Genomic DNA, 20,839 nt, shown 5'->3' with positions numbered 1-20,839 from the left:
GCTCGGACGAAAACCGGAAGCTCCTATTGCTGTTCTCCTTCTTCTGCCGACCAGCGTCTATGAGCAAGCTCCTTTCGATCCGCTCCCTCCTTTCGCCTTCCCCTTCTGCGCCTTGCGCTTCAGCTCGTTAAAGTTGCCCGTCGCTTCGACCATCTCCCTGAAAGCGCCGTCTCGCTTGTCGAGGAGGGCTGCAGGCGCGTCAAACTCGACAACCTTTCCCCCGCGAAGCACGAGCACGCGATCAAAGTCGATGATTGTTTCTGCAGCGGTGAATGGCGTCAGCATATACTGTGAAAGCGCGTTACGGTGTTGGCTCCAGAGCTCACCCAAGCGATGCGCCACCGTCAAGTTCGTGCAGCCTCTGAACTCTTCGCGGACAACGCGCTGTACGAGCTCGTCTGACTCGTTGTCGAGACTTGCGGCTGCGACACAAAGTCAGTCAGCGTAGGCGAGTCGGGTGCGTGAAAACGGACGCACTGGCTTCGTCCATCACGATGACCCTCGAATTCCGCACCAAAGCCCGCGCCAAACCAATCAGCTGCCTCTGTCCCTGCGAGAAGTTGCTGCCGGAACTCGCTACGGGCGTGTCGAGCGACAAGCCATCGCCGTTGCCCGCCCTTGCGAGCCCGCTACGCTTGATGGCGTTCCACAACGTGGCATCGTCATGCTCGCCATTCGGATCGAGATTCGAGCGCAGCGTGCCAGAGAATAAGGTCGGATCTTGCGGGACGAGGGTGAAGCGGGACCGAATTGCCTGGAGGTTGGTATCTGACAGACGGCGCCCGTCGACCTCGATGGAGCCCTTCGACGTGAGAATGAACCTGAGGAGTGCGAGCGAGAGGGTCGACTTGCCGCAGCCCGAAGGCCCGACTATTCCGATTTTCTCGCCGCTCTTGATAGACAGCGAGAGTTCACGCAGAACGTCATTGCCCCCCTCGGAGTATTTGGCCGAGAAACTCTTGAACTCGATGGCGCCCGAGTCCGGCCAGTGCGCAGGCGGATCCTTCTTGTCGGACGCCGGTTCTTCTGTTTCGACCTCGGTACTGTACTGGATGATGCGCTGGACCGAGTTCAGGCTGAGCTCGTTCTTGTTGACGGCTCGTACGACGTAGAGGATGCGCGACGTGAACTCGAGGCCTGCAGAACTTTTACGGTCAGACGTGAGCGCTCGAGCGAAAGGGAGTGACGCACCGGTGGAAATCAAGAAGCCGGTCACTCCAGAGCTCAAGCCTGACGAGAGGCAGAGCAAGCCGACGATGAAAGAGACGGTCGCGCCAACCATGTCGGACCGCTCTTCAAGCCATCGATCAAGTCCCTCGGCGTATAGTTGCACCTGGCAGCGAGAGGATGAGCGGAGAAACGGTCTGCGTTGCTGTGGAGGACGCACCTGGTTGTACGTATCCGTCTGCTCCTTGTATTGGCGCGCGAAATGTTCTTGTCGACCGAAAGCCCGGATGGTCGTGACGCCGGAGGTCGAGTCGCCCAGCGTCGAGAACAACGGCGCGCGTGCCGCGGCGACCTCCTTGCGTGCGGCAAGCGCGTTCCTGAGAAGCAGCTCGCCATGTGAGCTTGCGTCGGTAGGGAATTAGGAAGGAGAACGAACCGGACGTAGAGGCGGCCGATGCAGAAGAACACGGCGCTGATGATTGCCGCCGGAAGCAAGAAGACGGGAAGGGCGACGCAGATCACGACTGTACGGCACGTGTCAGCGCCGCCTGACTTCCAGCACGAAAGGCGGACTTACCGGCGACGAACAGGACTTGGCAGCCATAGTCGAGCACTGGGCTCAAATTCTCCACCTGCTCGGTGTCGAGGACCTCGGTGTCCTTCGAGAACCGGTTGATGGCGTGCGAGACAGGCGTCCGATCCCACCAACGGAAGGGTGCTGCGAAGATCCGGTCGGTGAGACGACGGTGCATCAGGCGGGACGCTCGAATGCCACCCCAGATGAGCAGGAGGTACATGGCGGTAAGGGAGACGGAGGCGACAATCTGTATGCCGGCGTAGAGCGAGAAGTAGCGAGCCGCGCGAACGTCGCGATCCGGCGCCCCGACCCACCGCCCGACGAACCAGCCCTGGCCCAGCATAAAGACGTGTGCGACGATGTTGACGACGGCGTAAGGAATCCAGAACTTGAGTCCGCCCATTGCTGCGGCGTACTTGCGGTAGACCGTCCACGAGATGTCGGTCCCTTCACCGGACGAGTCGATCCGGTTCTCGTCGACGCCGCGTCCGTGCTTGACTTCCGCAGCGTGGAAGCCGTTCTTGCTGCCCTTCGACGGATTGGACCGCTCGCTCCGCAAAGACGTCGACGAGGATGACCGAGTCATGCCGTTCGACTTCGCTTCGAGCTGTGTCGACGGTGCTGCGGCCTTCGTCACCTTGCCGTCGTGCAATTCGACGACGAGTGCACACCTCTGCAGCTTGCGGACGCAGAGACTCGTGAAATGCGTGACGAGCACGACGGTGCGATTTTCGAGAAGCGGTCCATCGAGGCAGTGCTCGACGACGTCTGGCAAACGGTGAGACCATGTCAGCACAAGTTGTCGAGAAAAGCGAGAGGAGCGTTCTGACGCTGAACCATATTGCTGCGAAGGTCGCGGAGTGCGTCAGCAGTCTGTTAGAACTGACGGTGGGTTGCGCACTGGCGGCGGGTTGCGCACATACCTGTCGAGGGCTGAAAGGACATCATCAAGCAAGACGATGTCGCTGCGGGCGTAGATGGCTCGAGCGAGGGCGATGCGCTGCTTTTGCCCGCTGGGAGACGCAATCGCTCAGCTCTCGCCGAAGTACAAGCGGAATGAGGGACGCACCCGGACATGGAGAGTCCTCGCTCACCGACGCGAGTCTCGTCGCCCTCCGGTAGAGCCTCCAGATCGTCTTCAAGAGCGCAGGCGAAGATCGTTTCGCGGTACCGCTCGTCGTCATACTCCTCGCCAAAGAGGATATTCTGGCGAACGGACGTGTCCTGCAGCCAGGGACTCTGCGCAGCGAACGACAGCTTGGGCACGCTGTCCCTGTGTGGCGAGCGGAGCTGGACGCCTCCGCTGACGACGTGGAGCTCGCCGAGTAAGGCGAGAAGCAAGGCGCTCTTGCCGCTGCCGACGTCGCCAGCGATAATCGTGGTCTTCCCGCGAGGGAAGCGGAGGGTCGAACCGCCGTCGCCGGTCAGCGTGAGCGTGAAAGCGGCATCGTCGTAGCGAGAGAAGCGGAAAATAGAGTCGGCTTCGATGGCGATACCGGCCTCGTCTGTTGCGTCGCCGTTGATAGCTGTAGAGGAGCCGGCGGAGGGTGAGTCGACGAAGGTACGCGCACGTTCGTCGAGCTCTTCGGTGTCCTGGATGAAACGCGTGATTCGTCCGAGCGAGACGCGCGCGCGCATGAAGGCCGAGAGGAGATAGGTGGCGGAGACTGCGGAGAGTGTGTGAGCGAGCTGCTCTCCGAGATTCAGGACTGAGGTTCAGGACGCACTGACGGCTTCGCGCAAGAGTCCAAACAGGCTCATGGCGGTGAAGGCGGTCGAGGCGGTAAGCGACTGGTGCTGGAGGAAGATGTAGGCGCCGAACGTGCTGAGGGTGACAACGGCAGGAACTCCCGTCGACAGGAACATCATGCCGCCGTACACCTTGGCACGCTTCGTGATGCGCCCAAGCTCCATGTCCCTCGCTTCGCCAATGCGCTTCATGCTCGGTTTCTCCCACGCGAACATCTTAAGTGTGCGGATCGAGTTGAGCAGCTCCTGAACGAGCGTGATCCGTTTGTCCGTGGCCTGCATGATCTCTTCCTGCACAGCGCCATAGCGGCGACTGACAACGTTGGAGATGGGTGCGAAGAGGACGATGGAACCGAGAGCGACGAAGGCGGACCAGCCGAGGAGGAAGTACAGGAAGACGAGGGAGACGACCAACTTTGGAAGGACGCCGAGAAGTTGGAGGGCGGATGCCTGTCTCATACTGCGTCAATGTCACACCGCGGGAAGGGTGATGGTGAGAACGCACGAGGGAAGAAGTGATCCCGTCAATGTCGGTGCCGACGAGATCTGCGAGGGAAGATCGAGGTGAGAGGCAGATCATACAGCACTTGCGTGGTCGGCTCACTGTTGACGCGTCCGACCGCTTCACTGCCACCCGCACCGCTCGTCTGTTTTGACGGCTTCCCCTTCTCCGCGTGCTTCTCGCTTCCACCACCCGCCTTGATACGCAGGAGCTTGGCGTAGATGGCGTGACCGAGCACCGCCCGTAGTCGTAGACCGAGTAGCGCGAGTCGGTATAGGGCGGACTGGTAGCTGACCGACGAGGCGATTGGCGCAACGAGGATCAGCACGACGAAGAGGTAAGGCGAGAGGCCGAACGGTGGCGACTCGGATTGCTGGACGTATCGGAGAAGGAGGTTCATCGAGAGGGGCGTAACGAAGATCCAGCCGATCCAGGAGGACGCAAAGGCGACGATGATGAGCAAGTCCTTCTTGTTCTCCATGGCGAACTGGAGGATCTCGCCCGTGCGGGGTGCAGGCTCCTCTTGCTCGCCATCTTCGTCGTCGTCGCGACTGCTGACCGGGTCGCCCGTCCAGCGGAAGCGGCGCAGAACGTAGTCGGAGTGCAATATGTCCGAAAGCGGAGGGACGTAGGACGCAAAGTCTTTGGCGGTGTAGTCAAGTCGTAGGAAGCGATCGAGTCGACTAGAGGTCGCGGCGTAGTATCGGACCATGCGCGACTCGAGGAAGGAGAAGAAGAGGCGCGAGAGGGGTGAAGCAGCCTGAGCAGGATTTGGCGGTGCGCCGGTGAGTCGAGGTTGGTATCGTGTAGGCGTCGCAAGCATGATGAGGCAGAGGGTTGTCGCCAGTGCTGCTTGGACAAAGCCCAGTCGCCATGCTGCTGTAAGGGTAGGGTGGTCGAAGAAGAGGAAAGGCCAAACCTGCAGATGTCATGCGTCAGCTGGTCCACTGGATCAAGCTTGCGTGGATACAGGGGACGAACGAAGACGGCTGCCGAGAACAGCACGAGTCCGCTGCTCACTGCAGCCTGCTGGATGCGAACAAGTTGCGTGAGTCGATTGTCGGCGATGATCGCGGCGCTCATCACGACGACGTAGGCCTGCGGATACGTTGAGCATGAGCCTCTTCTGAGAGTAAGGTCGTCTGGGAGAGCACCCACGGGCACAGCGATCATTCCACCTTCGAAAACCCTCGTCCACCGCGTTTTCGAGCCGTCCTCCACGCCCAGCAACTTTCCGACGGTCACGCCGACCAGCGCCACTGCGACCAAGACCTTTGCGATGCCCAGCAAGAGCTCCCAGCCTGTCGGGCCCTCGCTGTCCTCTCCTCCCAACTTCACCCCACTTCGCACCGAGTCGTCCTCGCCGTTCAGCAGAGGCTGCCGCTCCGCAAGCGAGCCCGCCGTGCCATTGCTGACCGTCGCATGCGCCGCGTCTCGTCTTCGCGCCGCCCGAACGTGCACCCACGCGATCCAGGCGATCGAGGAGATGATCGAGAGAGCGAGGAGGAGATGAGGAGCGAGAGCGAGGGCAGGGTGAAGGGCGGGTCTTGTAGGCGTTGTGAGCCTGAGAGCAGCAACCGAAACGCCTAGCACGAGCATCAAGGGAGAGCTGTGCCGTGAGGTCGCGGTCAAGCCAGAGTGAGCAAGCGGGGAGATGACGGAATTCTCCCTGGATCCAGGGAGGATAGGCGATGAGGTCCTTCAGCGCTAGAGCAGATGACAGTAGCTTAGCAAAAGAAGAGTTGGCGCGTAAGGTGGAGCGAAAGCGAGCGAAAGGCGAAAGTTTCTCGCGGTTGACGGAGCTGGGCGCAGCCTAAGGTCGCTGACGAGCGGCACACGCTGCGTTGGGAGGCGACCGAAGAACAGACAGCTTCCGTGCAACACGAACTAGCTCAACGGACGAGGTCGACGCAAATTGAGAAGGCCGTGTGAGGCGGCCTCTACGCCTCTACGAGGACTGCGCAGGGTAGAACGAGAACGACGCTATGCGAGCTGCAGCACAGGATAATGGGTATAGCGACGTGCGCGTGGCTCGAGCGCTGCAAGTGTGCCGGCGACTTAGTCACCCTTGCCCCAAGATTCTCTCGTCTCGTCGTAGTCCGGGTCCGCCATGCCCAAGTCGCAGTAGCTGGGCCACGTAAAGGTCAGCGAGAGAGACGTTGAGAGGTCAAGGAAACCGCACCCATCCATAGCCTCCTGGACGTCAGGCAAGTCGCCCTTCGCGTCAAGGAGAATGCGGCGATATCCGAACGCGCAGAAAGGTCGTCGAACGATGTCGAGGATTTCTTGGCGCAGTGAGGACTCGTAGCTGTCCCACTGCGCGAAGTCGGACGAACGCCGCGAGTGGTAAGCCTGGAGATTCTCGTGGTTTTCGGCGATACACCTGGGTGAGCGAAGGTCAGCATCTTCCGCTCACGCATATCAGGTAGATGACGCACGCAATGTCTCCGAGAGGCGGCAGGTCGTCATCGGGGAGGAGGAACGAGAGCAAGCTCATCATCTGCGAACGAAAGCTGTCAGCTTCGCTGCGTGAACGGATGTGAGTGGACGGGTGCGCACATTCGGGATAGGCTGCGCCTTCAAGTCCTCGTAGCGAAGGGTATGGGTGAGGAGCGGCGCCTGCTGCCAGTAAGTCGTGTGTCGGCGCCAGCGCTTCGCAAGGTCGATGATGTCGTCTCGCTGAGCCTCACCGAACTTGCCGCCCGGTAGCTCGACCTTCGCTTCGTGGTTCTGGTAGCCCTCCGCTGTCGGAGGAGCGTGGCGTAAGTGCCACCAGCTTGCGACCGCATCGAGCGGGTTGCGGACGACGTGAACAGCGGAGTCGAACTGCTTGTAGTAGTTGACGAGCGCCGTGTTTTGCGGCGAGATGACAGGCGGGAGCGCGGGGAAGTGCGTCTTGACGAAGAAGTTTAGGCGGTGATTGCACTCGCCGTGGAAGGTACGCTCGAGGCCGCGGTCGCAGTCTGCGGCAAAAGGTCGATGTCAGCACGACAACAGCCGAGCGGAGAGGTCAAACATACAGACGGAGCTCGTCTGGTACCCTGTCGCGCGCTCAATGAGCGACCGAAGGTATGAGTTGCCGGAGCGAGGGAAAGAAGCGAAGGCGGTGCGGATCGTCGTCTGGTACGGGATGGTGACCAGCTCGTTCTTGCATGCAGCGCTCATTGCATCGTGTAGCTGACTGTCCCAGCTTCCGCCTTCGACGGCGACGGCGAGCTCGGCTGCTTCGGAAGCTTCGGCCGAGTTCAAGGCGTCCTCCTCCGCCTTTTCCGGCGAGGTGAGCTCGTTAGCAGAATCGCCGGCGTCAGCTGAGGTAATTATATCGGGCAGGTCGTTCGTCGGCGAAGTGAGTGCGTCCAGCTCGGATCCAGCCATACCGTCGTCGTCCGCGAGAGGCTGGTCGTCGCCAAGCTGGCCCTCGGTCACGGGTGCAGCGACCGAGCCCATGGAGACCGGCAAATCCGTGCCGACAGTCCTTAAAGTCGCAGGATCGAAAGGCTTGTCGAAGGCGATGCTCGAAGACGAGAAGAACGGGGCGAGCAGGATGGCGACGAAGACGGGAATGGCGAGGGGCACGATGTACTGCATGACGACTGCTCAACGCCGTCGTCAGCGTTTTGTTGCGAACTACGTCGCGAGAAGGGAAATAAGAGGCTCACTCTGCTTCGCTCGATTCGGGCGGACGTCAGCAACGTGCGGGTCGGGCGACACACTTGGCGAGGCAATCTCCTTCTCAAGCATGCCGCGCGACTCTTCGGTGTCGTCGCCGACGTCGAAGACGACCTTGGGCTGCTTCGGAGGATCGTAGCTCTTGTTGATCTTGATCCAGATGCCCGAAGCGACCCTGCGTGAGACAGCCTGTCAGCGAACGATCTATGTGCAGGAGGAGAAACGCAGCCAGCGTACCAGAAGACGCCGACCCAGCCGACCAGCGAGACACTCGAAAAGTTATTGAAGGCGGCGGCGTTGATCAGGATCGAGAGAAACTGCCGGATCGTCATGATGAGCGACGAGGTGAGGGCGCCAAACGAGGCGATCGTGTTGAGGAGTACGATCAAGCCGACTGCGCTGGCGGCCGAGAATACGCAGACGTCCCAGAGCAGCCTCGCCGACGTGAGGAGGAGTTCGAGGTTGGGCCAAAACGAGCCGGTAGCGGTCGAAGCGACAGATGCGGCGATGGCGATGAGGGCGGCAAAGACGTTCGTGTAGATCATCTGGTCGAGGACGGGCGATTCAGGACCGAAGGGGTCGGACGAGGACGGGTTCTTGCCGAAGACGGCTTCTTGCGTGGAGGAGACGAGTCCGTCGAAGAAGAGGTATCCGAGAAGGTAGGCGGCGCCGATGAGGCCGTCCCAGGTGTCTGCGCTTGTCGCGGACGGAGCGGCGTGGCCGTGAGGCGTAGGAGGGGAGGAGAAGAGGTACGTCGCGCAGCTGTCGCCTCGCGTCAGTACCTGCTGAACGACTCGGACATGGTCCGGGGCGACCCACCCTGCGAGAATGACGCCTCCAGCCACCCATTCCCTCGTCAAATAGCTCTTGCGGTAGATACACGCGCCAACAACGAGAACCGGGATCATCTTGGACGTCTTGGCGAGACTTTGCGTCGTGTAGCTGACGTACTGTGTCGATCCATCGAGGTCAGCGGAGGAACGGTGGTCGGAACAGAGCCGGACGCACGCGAAGAGCTTGGTACTGGCAAGTCGTGCTTGCAAAGTTCGCCAGCGCGACACTCGCGTATCTGCGTCAAGTTCACATCAGCATCCCATCCACTCAAGGAAGTCAGGAGAAGCGACGACGCACGCGTAGTAAGGACTCGCAGGTCGCAGTCGCTGCGAGAAGCCGCCATGTTCCGGCTGCTGCCTCGTCTTCCACAGCAAGATCCCCAGCCCAACAGCGATGGAGAAGAGGCGGTTGAAGACGATGAGGAGGGAGGAAGAGGTGAAATGCTCGTTGTTCGGGCCTGCGCAGCGGGAGGAGCGTTAGCGATGCAAAGAAGCTTGAGTTTGGCTGGCTGAGCGTACCGTACGTCGAATTCTTCATGATCTTCTCCTGCAAAACGCCGTAGAGCCTGTATCGGCCCCCTCGGTGAAAGGGATCAGTGCGCTGTCTTGGCGAGATAGGTAGGAGGAGAAAGCAGGACGCACGAGTAGATGGAGATGAGTCCGGCTGCATGCAGCACCAGGCTAACGCGCTTCGTCCCGCTGCGTTCCGCCATCTTGCGCTGCGCGGGCGGGAGGTGAGGGGAGGAGGAGAAGGCGCGGCGAAGGAAAGTCCAGGGAGGTCGCGTCTGTCGCGGCTGAGGCGTTTGAAGCGAGTTGGGCGCTGGCGATATGTTGAAGCGAGCGAAGGAAGTGAGCTAAGCAGCAAAAGCAGGAAAGAGCGACGGTTGGAGGAGGGAAGCGAGTGAAGGCAGGAGAACAGCGCGTTGCGAAAGCTGCTGTGCCGGCCCGCGCTCCTTCCCGGGCGGAGGCTGCGCGGCAAAGTCTTGGCGTCGTCTAATCTGGTAGAAGTCGCCGCCGCGCGCAGCTGCTCGAGCGGCGAGACGAAGATGAGAGACAGTCGGAGCAAGATGAAGGCTTCGTGAGCGAGCACGGCGTCGAGAAGCAGTCGTCAAGTCGCGTCCCTGGTTGTGCTGCTGAGTCCTCAAGAGATGCCGCCGCAGAAGGAGAACTTCGCAGCAAGACGAGCGGGGTTCTCGGCCGAACAAAAGACGCGGCGCCTGCGCTCGGTGCGGCGGACGAAAGCCTTGGTGAGCAGGCGAGGAGGGCAGCGCAGGAAGTGAAAGAGAAGGGCGAAGGCGGTTGAGATGGACGAGAGGACCCGGCTTTGAGATGGCGAGATGGTGAGGACGCATGGCGGGATTTGCGCAGCAAGACGCGCGTCGGCGGGATGGATGGCGACGAGGCGAGGGAAGAGACGGCGCGACGGAGCAAGGCTGCACAGTATGCGAGTGTCAGCCAACATGCGTGGGCGTGAGATGCGAAGAGAAGACGGCGAGCGCACCGGCTGTGGTCGTCGCAAGTCAAGGCCGCCTTGGCTCGGTGCCGCCCCGTGCAACAGGCGAGACGTTCGAAAGAAGCGAGGAGTCTGGACGAAGGAAGGGGAAGGCGGAGCCTCAAGAGTCCAGACAGAAGAGCCGCAAGGCGCCAGGACGAGGGACGAAAGGGAGAGTTAAGCGGAATCTCCGGGCGGTCCGCGTTGTTCGGCGGCAGATTGAGGCGGTCGTACTGTCGTCTAGAACGTGTGACCGGCGATTAGAAGCGTAAGAACAAAGGACCGACGAGGGCGAAGGGAGAGGGCTTCTGGAGGGGAGATGCGAGTTCGCTGCCCATTCTGCCTCGTGGCTGGAAAGGCTCCTCCGTCTCTGACGCAACCCGAAATCGTCTCATCGCCTTTCCTGGCGAGTCGAATGTCCACCTTCGTCACTGGACGACGGCGCGGGCAGCCTCGAACGCACGATGATGCCCGTTTCCCGCCATTCCAGCTCGAGATGCCTGATCCCGCTCCATGCCTTCAGCTTGTACATTCTCCATGTTTCTGCTGAGCCAAGTCTGCGACTCAGAGTACCGCCTCTGAGGAGTTGGCCCCGAAAAGCGATGAGAACCGAGGGGGAGGCGGAGAGGCGAGACGACCGCGCGAGACGGCTCGTGCATGGGTAGAGCGGTTCTCCTACTGTACAAAGGTAGCTTGGCAAGCTCAGACTCAGCCCAGAGCGGGAGCGAGTCGCTGGTCTCCTCCAACCTCGCTCTCCTCCCTCCTCTCCCTCAACCTCCAACTCACTCCGCCCGCCATGCCACCGCGCGGCAACGCCCCACCGCCCAAAATCGTCCCACCGCCCGTCCCGCCCTCCCAACTCCCCCAACACTTTGCCCCGACTCCGCTCTCCCGCGCAGGCCAGATCGCTACTTTCGCGCTTTCAGCCGGTGCGTCTCGGCTCTAGTGTGTGTGTGGGAAGGGGAGCTGATCGGGGCTGAGTGGGTGCAGGAATCGCGGCGTATGGCGTGCTGTTTTATGACTATGGAGAGCAGGAGCACTGCTTCATGCCTGTTCGCCCCCTCCTTCCCTCGCCTCGATGCCTCACAGTACTCGCTGACCAATTCGAGACTCGACGCGGTGCAGGTCCGAAGATGGGTAGACCAACACACCGCCTCATTCTTCACCCTCACCCCCTCCGAAAGACGCTACGTCTCGTACTCCTCCACCGGCGTCCCAATCGCTGGTCCTGCCCCCGCTCCAACTCCTGCGGCAGAAGGAGAGGTGCACGGCGTGAAGCCGGATACGCATACGCCGTTCGAGTACTTCAAGGAGCATCCGGTGAGGTTTGGGGGGAAGGAGAAGGAGGGGGAGAAGGAGGCTGGATCGAGGATGGTTTAGCGGTTTGACGGGGTCTGCTTGGAGGAAGAGGGAGACAGAAGGAGGAGGAGGGCGGAGTAGACGCGAGAAGAGCGGGTCGAAGGTGAGTTGCTTCCGAACCAGAGTCCCCTTTCCTTTGCCTCGACTGGCTCTCACCCTCCTTACCGCCTCGCAGCCCTTCCCGCCATGTTGTATGTACCAATCTCGTCGTGCCGCATGCAACAGCGTACTGGCACGACTGCATTGCACCCTTCGCTTCGATCGTCTGTCGGACTGGATCGAGCTCTGTCCGGTGTCGAGAGTCGTCCCGACTGTGCAGATCCGTTCTCTCTGACTGGCTCCTCGAATGTGGCACGCAGAGCTCGCTGGCAGATAGAACGAGGTCGATGTGAAATCGTTGCGGCGATGTGCCCGACGGACGAGGGTTGCTGTTTTTCTCGCTCGCTCGCTCCGCACTCGCTCGTACGCAACCCCGCTTTCGTTCGTACGGCGCAACTGGACACGCTCACCCTCGCCAACGCGCCAACTCACCCAGCGAGCACCGACAGCACACCCGCTCCAACACCCCGCTCAACACCCCGGCCAACTCGAACGACGAGCAGCGCCAAGCACACACCCTCACTCGCTCTCACCCACTCACTCGCACTGAGCGAACCACCCATGCCGTCCTCCATCTCGGACAGCGAGCTCAAAGACTCGCCCCACCCAACCTTCACCACCTCGTCGCCGCCCGCGACAAACGGCGTCCACCCGGGCGATGGCGACTCGAGCAGCACCGCCGGCTCAGATGAGGCCATCTTGGCACGGCTAGGGTACAAGCAGGAGTTCAGGCGAGAGTTTACAAACCTCAGTGTGCGTCCGGGGGCTTTCGTGGAGCAGGACGAGGAGGTTGCTGCTTCGGGTCGTCCGCACCATCGCTGCCGGGCAGTCTTCCGCGTGCAAGGGATGCGAGCTGACTGTGGACTCGTAGCGGCTCGCAGACCATCTCGTTCGCAATGAGTATCATGGGGTGAGTTCTCGCTTCCACCTCTCGATGTCCGGTGTCGAGGAAGAAGCTCCGTTCCGGCGATCCTCTTCAGTGGGCGGCATTCTCGAGAGCTGGACGTCCGATTGACATGCGCTCACTCGCACAGTGTCGCCTCCTCGGTAGTCACCACCTTCAACACCCCCTTCACCCTCGGCGGGCCCGCGAGTGTCGTCTGGTGCTGGTTCATCGTGCGTTGCTTCGCCTACCGCAGCTTCTTCTGTGTTCCAGCAGCTGATGAGGGAACGCACGCAGGGCGCTTGCTTCAACTTCTGCCTGGGAACCTCGATCGCTGGTGCGTCCGCTCTTCCTTCCTACCCCCTCCGCTCTCGCTAACGCCTTCCTCGCGCGCAGAACTCGTCTCGGTGCGCCTAGCATCGTCACCCCTTTCCTCCTAACCCCCACTCTGACCGCTCACGCACGCAGGCCTACCCTACGAACGGCGGTCTCTACTCGGCCTCCGTCTACCTCGTCCCGAAGCGGCAACGCGCCTTTATGGGCTGGTCCGTCGGATGGTGCGTCTCTCTCCCCCCTTTCAATGCCGTCCACGGAAGCTGACGCGAGGATGCGACAGGCTCAACTTGCTCGGCCAGGTTGCCGGTGTTGCATCCACGGAGTTTGGATTGGCGCAGATGATCTTCGCTGCTGTGCGTCGCTCCCTCCTCTGCTTCTCCTTTCTCTCGAAGGCTGACGCGATGGAAGCGCGCAGGTCTCGCTCTCGACTGGAGGAAACTTTGTCGCCAACGAATGGCAGACTTACCTCCTCTTCCTCGGCTTGCTCATCATCCACGGGATCCTCAACGTGCGTCTCCGCCCTCCCCTTACAAGCTTGTGCTGATTCAATTGGGGTGAACAGTCCTTCGGCACGAGGATGCTCGCGAGTATGACCCGCACTTTCGTCTTCTTCAATATTGGAACCGTCATTGCGGTCGTCATCTCGCTTCTCGTCTGCACCAAGGAGAAGAACTCAGTGCGTCTCCACCAGCTCGTCTACCTCCCTCGCAGCTTACTCTCCTCGGCCCGCAGGCCTCGTACACCTTTACGCACAATATCAACGGTTCAGGCTGGAGTTCTCAAGGCCTCACCTTCCTCCTCGGCCTGCTCTCCGTCCAATGGACCATGACCGACTACGACGCGACGTGCCACATCTCGGAGGAAGTCAAGCGCGCGTCCGTCGCCGCACCCGCAGCCATCTGGATCGCCGTACTTGGAACGGGCGTCGCGGGGTGGATCTATAACATCGTCTTCGTGCTTTGCTCGGGGAACTTGTCGGATTTGGGAGAGTTGGGTGTGTCAGGGTACGCGCCGGCCGAGATTCTGTGGAGGAATGTGCCCGAGAAGTTGTTCTACGTCCTTTGGGCTTTCATCTGCCTCATCGCCTTCCAGGTGCGTCCCCCTCCTCCTTCCTTTCCTCGGTTGAAGCTTGCTGACGAAGTGTTGGTGCAGGTCGTCGCAACCGCCACGCATGCCAACGCCCGCTCCTTCTACGCTTTCTCCCGCGACAAAGGCATGCCCGACCGCGGCTTCTTCCACAAACTCGCGCGCAACCAGATTCCGATCAATGCAGTCTGGCTCGTCTTGTTCATCTCCGGTGCGTTCGGGTCCACATTTCTCCGCAGCAGAGATGGGATGGGAAGCTGACTTTGCGGTGTTGGGGGGATAGCGTTGATGGGTCTTCTGGTGTTTGCGTCTTACGTTGCGGTTAACGCTATCTTTGCGCTCGCTGCGATGGCTATGGGTGCGTTCGCCAGTCTTTTCCCTGCGTCAAACGAACTCACACTCGCTGCGCACAGACACGTCATACATTATCCCCATCGTCGCGCGCATGATCTACCAGAACCACCCGGAGGTCATGTTCAAGCCTGGTACGTCCGAGTCTCGCTCCAAGGCGCAGAGAATCGAGGCTGAACCGGCTTGCGTCCCGCAGGTCCGTTCACGATGGGCGACGGCTTCCTCGGTTGGGCCATCCGTATCGTTAGCGTCGCATGGGTCAGCACAGTCGTCGTCATCCTCGCACTCCCTACCATCCGCCCCGTCATCCCGACAAACATGAACTACGCGTCCGTCGTCACCCTCGGCGTCGTATTTATCGCGACGCTGTGCTACCTCGGTATTGGGAGGAAGATTTATCGCGGACCGAGGAACGTGTTGGCGGAGGAGGGGATCACGCCCAAGGCGTTGACGGGAGATGATGATCTCAAGGAGGTCAAGTAGGCGGAGCGGAGCGGAGCAAAAAGTGTGCGTCCCCTTTCTCTGGCTGTTCCCGCTCTAGCTCTGACGCTCTGTTGAAGCACAGTTTCTCGTGTGCTTACCGTATACCCCCAAACCCCAAAAATCCCCCCGAGGCGCCTCAACAGCCCCACCCTCAACTGTCAAACTCTCCTCTCTTCTCGCCTCTTTATCATGCACAGGTTGTTCCCTCGCCCCTCTCCCACTCCTTGTTTATGAAACCCCCTCTCTCGATGTTTTCGTTTGTGGTTCTTGGTCGTTATTTCTGGCAGTCCTCTCCTCCTCGTCCGTCGTCCTCCTTCACCTCTTTATCCCTCGTTTCGAGATTTGTATCACTTCGGTCGAAGGTGGGCGAAGGAAACTCTGTTTCTCGTCGTCTCGTGTAGGGCTCGTCACGGTTGCTAGAGAGGAAGAGCAGACTGGACCGCCTGTCGCGGCACTTCGCGAGGAGGAGGTTGTCCGGCGACCGCACTTTGACTTCTCGTGCTTGGACTCCCTGCTCTGCTTGCTAGGCTCCTGCATCGTCGCTCTACCCGGATCAGCAGCGCCTCTTCGCCCCAGATCCGCCCTCCCCTCCTCCTCAACCCTCGCGTCTCCTCATCAGTCCAACCCCACCCGCCTCAACTCCGGCGGGCGCGACGACCTCCCGTAGCGCACGACAGGCTCCAGCAGTAGCAAGATGGGCCGGAGATTCACGGTCAGGGGGGTGGATGCGTTTGGAAAGGTGCGTTTGTGGGGTGTTCGCCCTCCGCTCCTGATCATGCCGCGGGCAGGACGCAGGAGGAGTGGTCGCGGCTGGGAGGGTCTGGAACAGGGGAGCTGATACCCTCGTACGCGTTCCACAGACGATGGAGGACGTCAAGATCAAGACGGGTTTCGGCGGAGCATGTGCGTCTCGGTCCTTGCGCTCTCCGTGACTCTCTGAAGCCCGCGCTGACCATTTTGACGCGCACAGTGACGCTGGTATCCCTGTCGTTGATTCTCGTCTTGACGCTGTACGAGTTTGTCGATTATCGACGAGTGCACATGGTCAGTTCTCGGTTCCTCTGCGTCGCACACTACAGCAAATTGAGGCTTAGTGAGGCGTCGATCTAGTCGACAGGACTGACGATTGAGCTCGCAGGACCCCTCTATCGTTGTCGACCGGTCACGAGGGGAGAAGCTCGTCGTCAATATGAACATCAGCTTTCCTCGCGTGCCGTGCTACCGTGCGCCCTACTTCCTCTACTTCTATCGAAGCACGAGCTAACGATGCGCTTCGCGGAACAGTCTTGAGCGTCGACATCATGGACATCTCGGGCGAGCACCAGAATGGTCCGTCTCCATCCTCCCATGCGCCTTCCGCTTCCAGTGCTGATGCAGTCCCGCACAGACATCCACCACGACCTCTTCAAGACGCGCATTGCGCCGACTGGAACGTTCGTCGAGGAGGCGATCAAGGGGAAGGAGCTGACGGGCGACGCTGAGCGGGTTGCGCGGCAAAAGGCAGAGGGATACTGTACGCTCCGTGCTGATCTGCGTCTCCTTCGAACGTGGGCAGAAGGAAGTGCGCTGAACTCGAGATGGCGCGTACAGGCGGTACCTGCTATGGCGGCACACCACCTACCGACGGCCCCAATCCCGGCTGCTGCAACACTTGCGACGAGGTTCGCGAGTCGTACGTACGGCGAGGATGGAGCTTCGTCAACCCCGACTCGGTCGAGCAGGTGAGTCGGCGTCAAGCTCGGGCATTCAGGCCTGCGCGTCTGGCGGCTTGCTGACCTGGGGTGTGCCCTTGCCCACTTGCAGTGTGTATCTGAGGGCTGGACGCAGAAGATCAAGGACCAGGCGGATGAGGGCTGCAACATCGCCGGCAAGGTCCGCGTCAACAAGGTTATCGGAAACTTGTGCGTCCAGCTTCACGTCGTTGCTGGCCGTACGTAAGCTGAAACACATCCCTCGCAGCCACCTCTCGCCCGGACGGAGCTTTCAGACGAACCAGCAGCATATCCACGATCTTGTCCCGTACCTCCAGGGCGGCAAGAAGCACGACTTTGGGCACGAGATCCACTCGTTCTCTTTCGGCAGCGAGACCGAGGACGAGTTTGTCGGGATGGGAGGGAAGAAGGCCAAGGACGTCAAGAAGGCGCTAGGGATCGTTAACCCGCTCGATGGGATCAAGGCGCATACGGAGGAGTCGAACTAGTGAGTCGGCTCGTTCGACAGGTGTCGCTATCGCGTCTGAGCGGCGTTGGCGATCCGACGGACATGGCTCACTCCCTGCTGTCTCGTGACTGACTCGCTGGGGTCGCTCGCAGCATGTTCCAGTACTTCCTCAAGGTACGTCTGCTCATTCCCCTACCGTTATGCTCGGGTCGCTTGCTGACGCTCCTTCTTCGCTTCGCTCTACAGGTCGTCTCGACCAAGTTCCAGTTCCTCGACGGCCGCGAGCTGAACACGCATCAGTATTCGGTGACGCAGTACGAGCGGGACTGTGCGTCTCCGTTTCTCTCACAAATTACGGTGACGCATCTTGCTGACAGTTCTGCCTCGACAGTGACCAACAACAAGGCGAACGAGAAGCAGGGCGGACATCAGACGATGCACGGCTACGCGGGCGTTCCTGGGTACGCTCCCTCTTCTGCAGCTGAGGCGTGCTCGAGTCGCAGGAGGCTCTACGCTTGGGTATAATTTGCGAAGGCTGACTCCGCCGCTGCTCGCAGGCTCTTCTTCAACTACGAGATCAGCCCGCTCCAGGTCATCCACCGCGAAGACCGCCAGTCCTTCGCCCACTTCATCACGTCGACGCTCGCCATTATCGGCGGTATCCTCACCGTCGCAGGCCTCGTCGACAGCTTCGTCTACTCCGGCAGTCGTCGGCTGAAGGAGGGAGGATCGGGACCGAAGGCTGGATTGGGCTTCGCGTCGGCTCAGGGAAAGATGCTGTGATCGGATGCCGTACCCTCGCATTCTGCAATCGTTGGATACCCCAGGACGCGTTCCAGGCAAGAAAGGCGAGCCTTGCCAGATTGACTTCTCCTCGCGACTCCCTCTCCCTTCTTGACCTCATCCTGCTTGACCGCTTTGCTTCCCGCTTGATGCCGGCTGCTTCTGGTAGCTCACAGGGTTCTCAGAAACCGGTGCGTCGCGCTGCTCATCTCACCGCAGCGTCGAAGCTGACTTGCTCTCCCTCAACTCGAGCAGCTCAAGCAGTTCTCCATCTCGTCCTTCCTGCCCTCGCAGCTCGGTTCCTCTGCGGCATCGTCTTCAAAGTCATCGAAGCCGCCTACACAGCGCAAGCCGGGCAAGTCGAAGGGCGAGAATGGGGCGGACGACGTCCTGAGCGAGGAGGAGTTCAAGCAGCCGGCGCTGCCGAAGAAGAAGCGGAAAGCGGACGGGGAAGGCAAGCGGGCGGCTAAGAAGTCGGCTGTACTGGATCTGAGTGCGTTGCAGCTCCGTTGTGCTTTGCCTGACCCAAGCTGACCTCCTCATGTGGGGGTTCTCTCTCGTCCCTCTTTGCAGCTGCAGACGACGAGGAAATCGAGGTTGGCACATCGTCAAGCCCTGCTTCATCCCCTCGGGTATCGAAGAAAGGCAGGGCGCCCGCGGCGAACGGGAAGGGGAAGGGGAAAGCGGTCGAGATGGAGGAGGCGACAGACGAGGAGGGCGTCCTTGACCTGTGGGTGGACAAGTATGCACCACGGGATCGCGTACGTGCCTTCCAAGGCTCTCTCTTCCATCCGCTGACACATTGCGTCCCCAGGACGACTTGTCAATTCATGCACGCAAGATTACCGACGTCGAAAAGTGGCTCACCGAATCCTTCACCCTCACATCGTCCGATCCGAACCCGAAACTCGCCAAGTACCGTCGCGTGCTCGTCCTCTCGGGGCCTGCCGGGGCTGGCAAGACTGCGACCGTCAAGGCGCTTGCGAACGAGATGGGCGCCGAGATTGTCGAATGGAAGGAGGGAACGAACGTAGACTACGCCAACGATGACGGTGCGTTCTATTCCCTCGTCATCAGTCAGTGTGGACCGGCTGACGTTCTTAAAGCGTAGCTCGGGAATCGCTCGTCCACCGCTTCTCCTCCTTCCTCGCTCGAGCAGGCATGGCGTCGGCTCTCGACTTTGGGCCTGATCCCTCCGACCCGTCATCTTCAACGTCGAGCGCAACCCCCTCGGCCAAAGTCGAAGATGGCAGCTCACCGTCTCGGCGCCTCATCCTCCTCGAAGATCTGCCCAACGTCTCGCACTACCCGACCAAGCTCGCCCTCCGCTCAGCCATCAACCAATATCTGACATCGCCGCGTGTCACTTCGCCTCTCGTCGTCATTATCAGTGAAGCGATGGCTCGACCGGGCGACGATGATGGCGGCGGAGCAGGTTGGCTCAACGGGAACGGCCGTCGAAGGGAGAGTCTCGATGCAAGGAGCGTCCTTGGTATCGAGATCCTCAACCACCCGGCCTGCCGCGAGATCTCGTGCGTCACGCTCTCTAGCCCTCTTCGGGACTGGTGTCAACTGTGCGCACAAGACTAACCGTGTCCTACGCTTCCGACTCACAGCTTCAACCCCATCGCGCCGACCATCATGCGCAAAGCGCTCGTCCGCATGCTCGACCGCGCATACTCCTCGCCAAATCCACCTCTCACAGCCGCTCGACCCTCACAAGCCACTCTCGACCTCCTCATCGCACACTCGTCCGGCGATATTCGATCGGCGGTCATGAGCTTGCAGTTCTTGACGACGGAGGGAACGGGAGACGCGACGAGCTTTGGCGCTGGTGCGAAGGGCGGCAAGGCGAAGAAGGGTGTGAAGAAGGGGAAGAAGCGGAAGCGTGGCGACGTCAGCGGCGGCGAGGATGCGGATAGCTCGACGTCGTACGGTGGGAAGGAGAAGGTCAAGCAGCTGTGCGTATTCGCGCCACTGACTCAAGGTCCACGTATCGGGCTCACCTACACTGTCCCTACAGACTGCAGTTCGTCACCGCGCGCGAGTCTTCCCTCTTCATCTTCCACGCTCTCGGTAAAGTCCTATACAACAAGCGTAAGCCAGATCCATCGCACGACATCGACGACTTCGCTCACTCTGCCTTCGCGCAGGATGGGGTCAATCCGCCGAAGACGACAAGAAGGATCTTGGGCGGACCGGCATCTTACAGGAAAGACAGTCCGACAAGCTGCCAAAGCACTTGCGGAAGCAGTGGACGAGGGAACCGAGCAAGGTTGATCCCGACGTGCGTCGCCCATCCTTCCCGCTGCTAGACTCATGCTGACTGGCTCTTTCGCAGGTACTGTTCGCCGAAGCTCCGCTTGACACCGACGTCTTTCTCTCGTATCTGCACCACAACTATCCGCCTTTCACGAACGAGATCGAGGAGTGCAGCGGGATCATGGACGCTCTGAGCGAGTCGGACGCGTTAATGACCCTGCAGGGCGAAGGCGAGGAGGTACGAGTCCGGCCAGTCGCTCAATTGATCTCCAGGCGTGCTGATGCTGTCTTCTGCAGGCGTACCGCCGGCTTCCGCTCACGTCACTCTATGCCTTCCAAGTCTCCGTCCGCTCGACGCTGCTCAACCTGCCGTCTCCCGTCCCTCGCCGCAAGCAAGTTCTGCGCAAGTCGGAACTGTGGGAGACGCTCAAGCTGCGAAGGCAGAACGAGGAAGGCTTGGACGAGATCGGAGGCAAAGAGGGTTTGTGGAGGGAGGAGAAGCGGTCGGTCGTGGCGGAGCGCGTGCCGTGGATGGGCGTCATCAAGCCAAAAGGTGCGTATTAACGCTCAAACAGGCGGGGTCTGCGCGTGGTTTGCTGACTTACTGCTTCCGCCAATCCAGACGCGAACCCTTTCCTTCTCGATCTCGCCACATTCCCGCCTCTCACCGAAGCCGCACAACCGATCGTAACCGGCGGTGCGCTGGGGGAGAAGGAGGGAGCGCTAGAGGAGGTCGACGGAGAAGTTCTGGTCGACACGAGCGCGCCGCCGTCGCGGACGTCGGGCGGCGCCAGCGGGAAGAATGCACGCTCGAGGGTTCTGGAAGAACTTGACGAGGAGGATGCGGAGGATACGCATGAGGTTATGCAGGGCGAGCGGGAGCCGCTTCTGTACGATCCAGACGACGACATCGAGGATTGAAACGCCCGCTTGGCTTTGCCTCTTCTTCGCGTCTCCTCGTGAGTCAATGCAAGCTTCTGTTCGACTCGTCAGAGAGCTGCAAGCAGGACAGGAAGCGCTTTGGTTTGTGTTGGCCTCGCTCGCGCCT

The 20,839-nt window shown here is 60.7% G+C and overlaps 6 protein-coding genes across 6 annotated transcripts; 4 read left to right on the top strand and 2 right to left on the bottom strand.

Annotated features, from left to right (window-relative positions):
• Window positions 1-57: 57 nt before the first annotated feature.
• RHTO_05455 (ABC transporter) lies at window positions 58-5,594 on the bottom strand (the record flags this gene model as incomplete). Its single annotated transcript, XM_016419116.1, has 15 exons — window positions 58-260; window positions 327-422; window positions 478-1,137; window positions 1,192-1,333; window positions 1,388-1,544; window positions 1,604-1,691; window positions 1,745-2,512; window positions 2,575-2,588; window positions 2,668-2,757; window positions 2,820-3,411; window positions 3,472-3,943; window positions 3,999-4,039; window positions 4,098-4,914; window positions 4,977-5,093; window positions 5,154-5,594. The coding sequence occupies 15 exons, from the start codon at window positions 5,592-5,594 to the stop codon at window positions 58-60; spliced, it is 4,698 nt and encodes a 1,565-aa protein (XP_016270006.1).
• Window positions 5,595-6,053: 459 nt separating this feature from the next.
• On the bottom strand, window positions 6,054-9,210 carry RHTO_05454 (adenosine 3'-phospho 5'-phosphosulfate transporter 1; the record flags this gene model as incomplete). Its single annotated transcript, XM_016419115.1, has 11 exons — window positions 6,054-6,378; window positions 6,434-6,495; window positions 6,555-6,958; window positions 7,016-7,588; window positions 7,709-7,839; window positions 7,902-8,426; window positions 8,484-8,614; window positions 8,673-8,733; window positions 8,796-8,955; window positions 9,017-9,063; window positions 9,140-9,210. 11 exons carry the CDS (start codon window positions 9,208-9,210, stop codon window positions 6,054-6,056), a joined length of 2,490 nt encoding a protein of 829 aa, XP_016270005.1.
• Window positions 9,211-10,785: 1,575 nt separating this feature from the next.
• RHTO_05453 (pyridoxamine-phosphate oxidase) lies at window positions 10,786-11,369 on the top strand (the record flags this gene model as incomplete). Its single annotated transcript, XM_016419114.1, has 3 exons — window positions 10,786-10,918; window positions 10,980-11,041; window positions 11,115-11,369. The coding sequence occupies 3 exons, from the start codon at window positions 10,786-10,788 to the stop codon at window positions 11,367-11,369; spliced, it is 450 nt and encodes a 149-aa protein (XP_016270004.1).
• A 639-nt stretch (window positions 11,370-12,008) lies between these two features.
• RHTO_05452 (amino acid transmembrane transporter) lies at window positions 12,009-14,586 on the top strand (the record flags this gene model as incomplete). Its single annotated transcript, XM_016419113.1, has 14 exons — window positions 12,009-12,200; window positions 12,329-12,357; window positions 12,482-12,563; window positions 12,628-12,667; window positions 12,727-12,737; window positions 12,799-12,887; window positions 12,947-13,019; window positions 13,082-13,174; window positions 13,229-13,342; window positions 13,399-13,758; window positions 13,819-13,963; window positions 14,036-14,110; window positions 14,166-14,237; window positions 14,300-14,586. 14 exons carry the CDS (start codon window positions 12,009-12,011, stop codon window positions 14,584-14,586), a joined length of 1,662 nt encoding a protein of 553 aa, XP_016270003.1.
• Window positions 14,587-15,280: 694 nt separating this feature from the next.
• Window positions 15,281-17,529, top strand: RHTO_05451 (COPII-coated vesicle membrane protein; the record flags this gene model as incomplete). Its single annotated transcript, XM_016419112.1, has 13 exons — window positions 15,281-15,325; window positions 15,447-15,489; window positions 15,557-15,630; window positions 15,725-15,809; window positions 15,871-15,915; window positions 15,974-16,099; window positions 16,177-16,307; window positions 16,390-16,487; window positions 16,546-16,785; window positions 16,899-16,920; window positions 16,993-17,074; window positions 17,138-17,207; window positions 17,304-17,529. The coding sequence occupies 13 exons, from the start codon at window positions 15,281-15,283 to the stop codon at window positions 17,527-17,529; spliced, it is 1,287 nt and encodes a 428-aa protein (XP_016270002.1).
• Window positions 17,530-17,678: 149 nt separating this feature from the next.
• On the top strand, window positions 17,679-20,712 carry RHTO_05450 (cell cycle checkpoint protein rad17; the record flags this gene model as incomplete). Its single annotated transcript, XM_016419111.1, has 11 exons — window positions 17,679-17,720; window positions 17,785-18,022; window positions 18,103-18,290; window positions 18,344-18,581; window positions 18,641-19,061; window positions 19,146-19,490; window positions 19,553-19,626; window positions 19,683-19,816; window positions 19,871-20,029; window positions 20,089-20,344; window positions 20,414-20,712. The coding sequence occupies 11 exons, from the start codon at window positions 17,679-17,681 to the stop codon at window positions 20,710-20,712; spliced, it is 2,394 nt and encodes a 797-aa protein (XP_016270001.1).
• Window positions 20,713-20,839: the final 127 nt, after the last annotated feature.

This window comes from Rhodotorula toruloides (assembly GCF_000320785.1).
Source record: "Rhodotorula toruloides NP11 unplaced genomic scaffold Scaffold33, whole genome shotgun sequence".
Lineage (NCBI taxonomy): Eukaryota > Fungi > Basidiomycota > Microbotryomycetes > Sporidiobolales > Sporidiobolaceae > Rhodotorula > Rhodotorula toruloides.
The sequence above is the reverse complement of the archived record's forward strand: the minus strand, read 5'-3'. Positions and strand labels throughout refer to the sequence as shown.